Source organism: Entelurus aequoreus, linkage group LG16, assembly GCF_033978785.1.
Source record: "Entelurus aequoreus isolate RoL-2023_Sb linkage group LG16, RoL_Eaeq_v1.1, whole genome shotgun sequence".
Classification (NCBI taxonomy): Eukaryota; Metazoa; Chordata; class Actinopteri; order Syngnathiformes; family Syngnathidae; genus Entelurus; species Entelurus aequoreus.
This window is the reverse complement of record NC_084746.1, coordinates 3,109,077-3,120,061: the sequence shown is the minus strand read 5'-3', so window position 1 is coordinate 3,120,061 and position 10,985 is coordinate 3,109,077. Positions and strand designations below refer to the sequence as shown.

The following is a 10,985-nucleotide window of genomic DNA, read 5'->3' as shown; positions in this document are numbered from 1 at the left end:
ACTTTGTTTTGATATTTTGTATTACATTCTTCCCTTAAATGATCATGTTTACAGTCATTGTTTTATATGTATTTTTGATGTATGTCGCTTTGGATAAAAGTGTCTGCCAAATACTTCAACATAAACATATATAAACACCTGAAAGTCTTTATATCAGCTAAAATCTTATCTTTCTTACCTTATCTTATCTTTAAATGTAATTAATTTCACTGACAAGCAATTCTATTATGGTCATACTCTTGTTTGCTAGCGGCTACGATTTCAGTACTATTGAAGATCTTTGCTCCTTCTCAACTCTTTGGTAATATTCTTTTCACAAAATACAACCAATAGTACGTTAATGTTAAATCTTAATTGTGAAAAGTAATCCCCCGATTCCTATTTTCAACAGTCCGCTCATTTGAGCAGGAAAACGTGGAACACCATCTTTGTTTTCTACCTGTCAACTGTCAGTTTAGGCTGCTCATCACCACTTCAAGATGGCGGCCCAATTTCTCCCGTCACAGCAGCCAATGCTGCGTCTACTTATAAGATGTCTATGGTAGTGATCATGTTATGAAAATGTATGACAGAAGAGTCATTTTATCTTATTGTTCCTTTTTACTCCTCGGTATATTGTTTTTATTATATTATATTATATTACATATATTATTTATACAAAACAATAATAAAACATAACGTAGCAGAAAAAAAATTGCATGTCCAGGAAGTGACGTAGTCTTCGCGCATGCGTGTGGCTGCTCATGTATTCCGCTTCTCATCGTGTAGTAACAACACTAAAGACAACATTCAACGTCCAGTCTGCATTATGGCAATAAATCATTAAATCTGCATTGTCTTAGACGCGAAGGCAGATTTATTTACACCACTGGTAAGAGAATCGCACCGTATTTTGATGCTCTTTCAACTTTCCCCCCCAAAACTGCATGCTTTTCAACTAAATCGCTGTTGTTTGAAGTTGGATGCATCTTTCTTTTTGCATTTCAGTCACTCTTTGTTATGGAAGAAAAGGAAATCAGTTTTATTGATCAGAATATTTCAAGGTAAGTACAGTTCTGTCTCTCTACACTCGTCATCTTCTGTCGTTATACAATCTATATTATTACAACTTAATATCGTATTTTTCTAATCTGACCTTCCTCTCTACTAAATATGGCGGTAACGTTATGACTATTTCATATCACGGTTATTGTAACCAAAATGATCACTTTTATCACTATTAATATTATCTAATATTATTACATTATTGGTGGCGACTTGTCCAGGGTGTATCCCGCCCGAATGCAACTGGGATAGGCTCCAGCATTACCGCGACCCCGAAAGGAACAAGCGGTGAAAAAGAAATGGATAAATGTTGAATGTGCTCAAAAAGTAGGCTACAATGAAATCTTAAAGTTTTATTGAAGAAAATTCATCTTTACCACTCCATTCAATGTACACATTTCTTACACTATTACACGCATTCAGCAATGACTTTGTACAAGTTTAGATTTGGTGTATGTCTTTTTTTAATGCAGAAAGATGTTTATGTCGCTTGTATTCATTTTAGCATTTAAGCTAGCTAGCTATTAGCGGTGCTAGCTGTTTGTTAGCGATAAGCGGCACCCGTAGCTAGCTAGCGATTAGCGGTGGGCTAGCTTTTTATCATTTGTACCTGTTATTGTTACATCCGCACTCCTTGCACTGCAAAAAGTCAGTGTTCAAAAACAAGAAAAAAAAACACAAAAAAAATGAGGGGCATTTTACTTGAACTAAGCAAAATTATCTACCAACAGAACAAGAAAATGTGGCTTGTCAAGATTTTCCAAAACAAGTAAAATTAGCTAACCTCAACGAACCCAAAAATAGCTTAAAATAAGTATATTGTCACTAATAACAAGTGCACTTTTCTTGGTTCAAAAAAAAAGAAACCTTTTTGCTCAATATGTTAAAATATTCTTAAATTAAGTAAATGCTAGTGCCATTATCTTGACATAATGATATAATTTCTTACACACACTTGTTATTACATATGTTGACCAGAGGGGGAGCACTTTTAAAACCGACACACAGTCAATTTGAAAAATCCCTCCTTTTTGGGACCACCCTCATTTAGATAGATTTCACCACCAATATTACTCAAACTATTTTACGAGAACAACAAAAAAATTGGCAATATTGTGATAAAAGTCTGAATTTTACATGACAAATGTCACCATATTGCAATAAAAAGTCAGAATTTCGCATAAAGTAGTAATTTTACGAGAAAACATTGCAATATGACAGAAACAGAAGGAATATGTGAAATTGTTCCCAATTTTATAAGAAAAAAGTCGACACATTGTGAGGAAAAGACATTACATTTCTTGAAACCAGCAAACTTATACTAAAAACTAATTTATTGTTCTTAATTGAAAGGCAACCGCTTGTTACTCTCGGAGTCTCCTAGCCGCTCAGGCAAATTATTTTCTCTAAAAATGCATTTTTCCATGGATAACATGACATCATCGTGCCAAGTGCGTCCCCCGGCCAAAAAATGTTTTAATTGTAATTTTGAAGAATTCATCTGAACTATTTCTGTTCAAAATAGTTAGAAATGTCACATGTTAAATGTTTAAATATTAACTGTCAGTTTACTGTACTGTGCCAACTGTACTACTATATGAGTACGTATTTTCTATTGTTTCATTGAAAATAAAACAGCAAAGTCCATTTGGCTGTCATCTGTTTTAATTATGAGACACAATTGTGTCAAAGTCATGATTATTTTATTTCATGCTTGAAATAAGAAAGGATGACTTTAAAAAAGTAGTTTTCTACTTGTGAGTGTTGATGACACAGCTTTGCAACAGTTGATATTCTAGTTTCAAGCATGTTTTACTCAATATAGCTCATGAAATCTCAGCAACAAGCTGTAATATCTTACTGAGATCATTTAGGACCAAAACCCTTAAAACAAGTAAAACACTCTAACATACAATCTGCTTAGTGAGAAGAATTATCTTATCAGACAGAAAATAAGCAAATATCACCCTTATTGGAGATATTTCATCTTACTTAGATTTCACTTTTTGCAGTGTGATCAAGGGATTGCACTCTGCAAAACAGCTTTTGTGTCATGACTCCAACAGACATTCCCTCGAACCCCCTGAATTTAAGTACTATTGAGAAGTTGATATTTATTTATTTATTTATGTATGTATGTAATAGGGCTGCAACTAACGATTAATTTGATAATCGATTAATCTGTCGATTATTACTTCGATTAATCGATTAATAATCGGATAAAAGAGACAAACTACATTTCTATCCTTTCCAGTATTTTATTGAAAAAAAACAGCATACTGGCACCATACTTATTTTGATTATTGTTTCTCAGCTGTTTGTAAATGTTGCAGTTTATAAATAAAGATTTATTTAAAAAAATATATATATATTTTTTTATTTTATTTTTTTTATAAGCCTCTGCGCATGCGCATAGCATAGATCCAACGAATCGATGACTAAATTAATCGGCAACTATTTTTATAATCGATTAGTTGTTGCAGCCCTAGTATGTAATAGTGTGAGTTACATTTTTAATACTGTATATTAAGTCAAGTACCCCTGATAGTCACACACACACTAGGTGTGGTGAAATTACTCTCTGCATTTGACCCATCCCCTTGTTCCACCCCCCGGGAGGTGAGGAGAGCAGTGAGCAGCAGCGGTGACCGCGCTCGGGAATCATTTTGGTGATGCCGCCGACAACTCCCTTTTTTGTTTCATTCCTGTGACAAACTTTTTCATCTCCGCACCTCCATTATCTCTGTACACATGTTCTTGTATATTTAATACTTCTACTGACTAAAAGTAGTAAGTACACATGTGTGTGTGTATTTACCGCTACTGATACTGAGTAGGTATTAGGATGTGCGGATTAATACTAAAATATCAATACCGTCGATACCAGGGGCCGTATTTATCAAGCTTCTTAGAGTGCCATTTTACACTTAAGTCCTGAGAATTTGCGAAATTTAGTCCTACTCTCAAACTTAAGAATAAAAGCTATTTATCAACTTTCTTAAGTCTAAGAATCACTCCTACTCTCCACGATATTTAAGAGACCTTCAGAGGTGTCCTAAGTGGTTAGGAGTTGCCAGCGGGGGATGGCACTGAGGCGAGAGAGACGTGCTGCGAACGTTCAGGGAGCGGAAGGATGTCCTGGCTTTGTTTGATGACGAGCAGCTGATCAAACGGTATCGTTTAGACAGAGCGGGTATTATTTTTGTCACAGATTTAATAATTTTCGATTCCTTGTTGATTTCTGCATGTGTCTACAGTGGGCTAGTATATATAGAGCCACCCACACCAGTTTCAAATTAGTTGCCTAATTAATGAATTGGAAAGAAAATGTTATGACAGTAGCGTATGTGTGTGGCCGTGAGGTGAGTGACGTCAGTGAGTGTGTGGGCGAGAGAAGAGAGGGAGCGGTAGCGTGAGTGCGGGCGGGGACTAGTTTGTTTTGTATTATTTTGTAGTTTATTGTCAAAATATACACTCCCGTTGTCCACTTAAATATTTCCAAGATATTTCTTTATTCTTAGACAAGGGATTCCCTTCCGTGATTGGTCATTTCTATGGACACAGAAATGACGTGACCTAAAATTCCGTTTACGGCACATAGTAATGTCGTAATTCAGCTCTGAGTGTGACACTTAAGATTCAGTCCTACACTTCGCTGAAAGTGTGAGTAAGACGCTTGATAACTAACTTTTAAGTGCAGCTTTCAGCGAAGAATTTATTTACTCTTAAGTCAACTCTTAGCAGACTTCTTAGGAGTAATTCTAAGAAGCTTGATAAATACGGCCCCAGATCTTTATGCTCTGATATTGATTCTCAAATCAAAATATTGATTCTTTTGATACTTTAGTTATTTGAGATAATGTACAGTATATCATTAACAGGAACACAGTGCAATCTAACTCAATCATTGCGATCTTGTCGAAATAAAACACAATTGGTGGGAAATACATTTTCTTCCTCCTAGGTAAGTACGTAATGCAGCAGCTAAAAAAAATACTGACAATAGCCGAGTCATACCATAGACTATAAAAAAATGGGACCTGCTTGGCACTCAGCATCAAGGGTTGGACTTGGGGGTTAAATCACCAAAAATTATGCAAGGGGATGGGTCAAATGCAGAGGACACATTTCACCACACCTAGTGTGTGTGTGACTATCATTGGTACTTTAACTTAACTTTAACTTTTTAGATAACTCTGTTGTAATCAAAGAAATGCATGATACAGTAGGATGATGTCAGGAGAATTATAAAGATGTCTCTCCCTGTCTTCTAGTTTGCTGGTGGTTCCCTTGCATCCCTCCGTAACATCACTCACGCTGCACTGCAACAACATCCCGAGGATCGAGGGCCTGAACTCGGCATGGCTCCTGAGGCACTTGGACCTCTCCTCCAACTGTATCTCAAAGATTGAGGGTCTAAGCACGCTCACGTCTCTGAGGACTTTGAATTTATCTTGTAACACAATTAAGAAGGTTGAGGGTGAGCCTCACCCCGTAGTGTTGTTGGCTGTACCCTGTTGAGAAAGTTTGCGATTGATAACTTTTCTTCTCAACCACAGGACTGAACGGCCTTGTGAGGTTAACCAGATTAGATTTATCCTTCAATCAGATAAACGACCTCACTGGTGAGTTAAGGAGCGACTATGTTCAGACCTAATTGCCACATTTGGTAGTGCTACTTCTTACAGTTTGTGTTCACCAGGTTTGTTGCATCTTCATGGCCCAGGAAGCAAATTGAAGTACCTCAGTCTCTATAGCAACCACCTGGGCAGCATCGACCACCTCCTGCAGTGCCTGCTGGGATTGCGCGCCTTAGGAGAGGTCCTTTTGAGCCGAGACGGCAAAGATAACCCACTGTGTAGGGCACCAGGTGAGGCACTGACTGTCATTAAATACAACTTTAGATATGGGCAATACAACAACATTAATCAGAGGCATTATTTAAGCCTGCCTTTGCCGGTCAGACGGCCTGGCGTCATTGTTTGCTACACGCAACCTTTTACGTGAGTATTCCTTGTCTCCTAGCCTATGCTAAGTGGTAGCCTTAGCGTCCAGTGCGATCGGCACCTTTTTCCTCTGGCTTGTTTTCTGTTTTTGGTACTTGTTTGATTTCGAAGAATAAATCATGTTCCTACCTGCACGTCTTTTCCGGAGTGGTCCGTCTGCATCCCGGGGTAACGTACCCTGCAGTAAGCTGCGACCCCCCCCCCCCCCCCCCCCCCCCCCCGCCGTGACAATAAGACTTCCATAACAAAGTTACACCAGCGTTGCAGGCACTTATCCGCACCTATCGAGAGACATGCTAGCAGGGCTCAAATGTAACCACGGCCACCAAGGCAATTGCCGCGACCGCACTGGTCATTTGCCGTGATGCCCTAAAAAATTGACCAGCATCAACTATCATATATATATATTTATATATATGATAGTTGATGACAATAACACTTGAGTTTATTTCGCATAAGTTTTTTTTAGGTTTTATAGTACTAATACAGTTATTACTCAATGTGTGTATGTGAATTTTGTTATGTTCTGTTGGTTTTTGGACTCCCTCAGTTTCTGTTTTTGTGCACCGTTGAGTTTGTTTTTAGTTACCATGGGTGCTTATTGTTTCCACCTGTCTCTGATTGGTGTTCGGGACGCTCACCTGTTTCCCGAGCACTAATCATAGGGACTATTTAATCCTGCCTTTTGCCGGTCAGTTGGCTGGCTTCATTCTGTCACAACGGGGGGGGAGTCGCAGCTTACTGCGGGGTTCGTTCCCCCGGGGTGCAGATGGACCACTCCGGACAAGGCGTGCAGGTAGGAACATGATTTAATCTTCAAAATCAAAACACGTACCAAAAACAGAAAACAAGCAGAAGTGAAGTTTAGGCTACCACTTAGCACAGGCAGCATATACTAGGAGACAAGAAATACTAACGTATAAGGCTGAAACGACGCGTCGACGTAGTCGACGTCATCGGTTATGTAAATACGTCGACGCCGTTTTTGTGCGTCGACGCGTCGCATAATTACGTCACACTACCGTCATGGCGGAGCGCAAAGCAGACTGTGCGAGCGAGGGGAAAACGCACGCCAAAAGTCGTCAAAAGTGTGGGAGTATTTCAATACACAGCCTAATAATGTTGTTGTATGCACACTGTGTCGAGCGTAAATGGCCTATCATAGCAGCACAACGGCTATGAACGAACATTTGAAAAGAAAACCATCAACCATCAACTAGTCAATCGTCCGCGTTAGCATACGTTGTCATCATTACACAAAAACATGAATGTGTCATTTGTATCTGCTAGGGGTGTAACGTTATGTGTTTTGTATTGAACCGTTTCGGTACGGGGCTTTCGGTTCGGTACGGGGGCGTACCGAACGAGTTTCTAAGCTAAAGCTAACTTTAGCTGCTAAAGTGTTAACAAGTTGCTTTGCTCCTTCTGCGGCTGCCTCTGTCTCAGCACGCAGCATTGTCCCACCCACACAACCATCTGATTGGTACACACGCAGCATTGTCCCACCCATACAACCATCTGATTGGTACACACGCAGCATTGTCCCACCCACACAACCATCTGATTGGTACACACGAAGCATTATCAGCCAATCAGCAGTGCGTATTCAGAGCGCATGTAGTCAGCGCTTCAGCGTGGAGCAGATAGGTGTTTAGCAGGTGAGCATCAGGCAGCGGACTGTCCCCAAATGATAATAAACACCTCCCAGTCAACTACTAGTAACATCACTATGAGCCCGTTGACCTACTAGAAACTTAAACTGCAGCTCAGCTCGCTCGCAGTCGTGGTTTGAGGTGAAGGCTAATTAGCTCTCAGTTCCAGCCACATCGACCCCTTCTGAGCGCCTATTTTCAGCTGCTGGGAATATTGTAAACAAGAAAAGAAGCAAAGCAAGTAGACATGCTAACCTTTCTTCATTACAACTGTTAGTCACTCACTGGAATGAGTAGAATTGGTTATTGTGTACTGTGTTGGACTGGATGTTTATTTTGCACATTTTAAAAGCAATACTTAATGTTTACAGTGCTCCAGAATATTTAGATTGGCACTTTTTTGTATTGATGTTTATCTTTATTTTTGCACATTTTAGCAAATAAGCAATACTTTCACTTTTGTTGAAATGTTTACACTTTTGTTACAGAATATTTCGTTTTGCACTTTTTTGTATTGGATGTTTATCTTTATTTTTGCACATTTTAAAGCAAAATAAGCAATACTTTTACTTTTGAAATGCTTATACTATTGCAGAATATTAAGATTTGCACTGGATGTTTACTTTTATATTTGCACATTAAAAAGCAAATAAGCTACTTTTAATTTTGTTAAATGTTAAAAGTTTTAAATGTTTACATTGTTACAGAATATTTTGTCATGTTGTTGTCAATGTTGACTGAGTGGCCATACTTTTTTTTTTTGTAAATAAAAGCCATGCCTTTTGAAAAAACTGGCCTACTTTTATTTTTTCATCTTCATTTTAAATAAAATAAAATAAAAAATAATCGGTAAAAGGAAAAATAATCTATAGATGAATCGAAAAAAATAATCTATAGATTAACCGATTAATCGAAAAAATAATCTATAGATTAATCGATAGAAAAATAATCGTTAGCTGCAGCCTTACTAACGTAGCAGCTTGCGTGTAGCAAACAATGAAGCCAGCCGACTGACCGGCAAAGGCAGGATTAAATAGTCCCTCTGATTAGTGCTCTGGAAACAGGTGAGCGTCCCGAACACCAATCAGAGACAGGTGGAAACAATAAGCACCCATGGTAACTAAAAACAAAACTCAAGGGTGCACAAAAACAGGAACTGAGGGAGTCCAAAAACCAACAGAACATAACAAAACATGATCCGGGCCACGGATCATGACAGTGAATGTTTTATATTTTTTCATTTTGTACTTTTAATGTAATGTTATTAATTGATTACTGTTATTTCTGACAGTAATAAATGATACGTTAAAATCTCTAAGGAATGTTGATGTGATTTTACACATTTTTTATTGTGAAATAGATCAATGCATAATAATCGTAAAACTGTGATTATTACAAAATCACACAATCTATCATCGTTGCATCCTTACTTGCAGTGCACATATTTCACACAATGTCGTCTCAGTCCGTCTTTTTGTATCTTTACCAAACCCCAAAGACAAAGCAAAAGACATGCTGAGAATTAATCCTTTTCTGCTTTGGGATGTTTTTGTGCAGGCTACCGGGAGATTGTCATGCGGTCGTTACCGCAAGTGTCATTTCTGGATGGCCTGGATAGGCTGGGAAATCCGTCACACTCCCAGGCTGACAGTCTGTTTGACATTCCTGGGCTGGAGAACTACGTGGACCTCCTCTGCTCAGACGCTAGTCACAGTGATGTGGTGATTTCAGACTTTGGACTTGTTTTATTTTGTCGTGTGTCATTGTAATCAAGGAATAATATAGTAATACAGATTTATTTTGTAGGACGCCCTTCTGACCACACCAGGCATCAACAAGGTTCTGGCCAGCTTTCAACAAAGCGTTGCTCCTGAAGCGGCGCTCCCCAAGGAGAAGCACGCCCAGCAGGTCCGCTTCTTCGATGCTGAGCAAGCACTTAACGAAGAACGGGTCAAGAAACTGGAACAGCAGGTGTCGCGCCTCATTCTGCAGGTGCTGTGTTTCAAACACTAGTTCCAAAATATAAATAGGATAGACTTTTACATTTTTCCCACAATGAAGAAAGTACATTGTTGCATTGCAGGTTTTTACATATAGTAACAGAAATAACAAGCGTAATGAAAAACAAAAAAAATGTAATAAATACTACATATTGCGCACTAATATGTACAAATAATAGATAAAATAAAACAAAACACTAAGACAAGATACCACAGAAATCACATAAGTGCGTTGTAAAGTCTTATGGCTAAGGGTGTAACGGTACGTGTATTTGAATTGAACCGTTTCGGTACGGGGGTTCCGGTTCGGAGGTGTACCGAACGAGTTTCCACACGGACATATTAAGTAGCGTAACGCTAACGGGCTAGGATAGACTGACCATACGTCTTCTTTTCACCGGGCATGTCCTCTTTTGCGGAGCTGTCAGGGCGGAGTTTCTTAAATGCCTCAAATGTCCGGCATTTTGAGTTAGGGTTGCGTGTATTTTCAATGTACGTTCAGGGTTAAGAAGGGGTTAAAAACAAAACAAATTGTGTGAGCAGCAGCATTGGTGAGGGAGGGGCAGAGACAGAGAGAGAGAGAGAGTTATGATAAACGCGCATGCGTCGCCAGGCTCTGCTTTTTATCCATAGATTTATCAGATTACATTTTTTATTATCTTTAGCAGGGGTGTCAAAAGTGTGCCCCGGAGGCCATTTGCGGCCCACAGCTAATGTTTTAAAGGCCCACGGCACATTCTAAAAATACTATTAAAATAAACAAAAACATAACAAAAGTGAAATAAAAAAGGTTAAAGGTTAAATGTAATTTAGAAAAAGTTGCAATGTTGACTAATAAAACAAAGCTGTTTTTTTTTCTTTCAAACTGTCATTGCTCAAAACATAATATTGAATCAAAATCAATGTTATTAGGAATTATTGACCTATCCAAGGTTCCCATTACTTCACATCAAATATTCCACCAAGAAAAATATTTTTGGCGGAAGATTTTGCAAATTTGGTAAATAAATAACCCAAAAATGTATATTTTGTTGTTTTCTTACTGTACCGAAAATGAACCGAACCGTGACCTCTAAACCGAGGTACGTACCGAACCGAAATTTTTGTGTACCGTTACACCCCTACTTATGGCTGTCAGTAGAAAGGAGCTGTGATAACGCTCCTTCTTGCACTGTAGATCAGTGGTCCTCAACCTTTTTTGCACCTGTTTAATGCAGGCTTTATTTTCAGGGAGCGGCTTTCCACGTGTGCCAGATAAATACAGCAAAAAATAAGTGCATGAA

At 38.6% G+C, this 10,985-nt stretch overlaps 1 protein-coding gene across 3 annotated transcripts in view; it reads left to right on the top strand.

The window, feature by feature from the left end:
• Positions 1-677: 677 nt before the first annotated feature.
• The window catches only part of lrrcc1 (leucine rich repeat and coiled-coil centrosomal protein 1), a 49,608-nt gene continuing 39,300 nt past the window's right edge, over positions 678-10,985 (top strand). For 2 of the 3 annotated variants that reach the window (XM_062023799.1, XM_062023797.1), the window contains exons 1-7: positions 678-871; positions 988-1,043; positions 5,319-5,524; positions 5,604-5,669; positions 5,747-5,914; positions 9,260-9,423; positions 9,509-9,694. In XM_062023799.1, coding sequence (XP_061879783.1) covers positions 1,000-1,043; positions 5,319-5,524; positions 5,604-5,669; positions 5,747-5,914; positions 9,260-9,423; positions 9,509-9,694 — 834 coding nt within the window. In that variant the 5' untranslated portion in view covers positions 678-871; positions 988-999. Of the gene's footprint in view, positions 872-958; positions 1,044-5,318; positions 5,525-5,603; positions 5,670-5,746; positions 5,915-9,259; positions 9,424-9,508; positions 9,695-10,985 lie in introns of all 3 variants that reach the window. The other variant, XM_062023798.1, reaches the window with a different exon arrangement.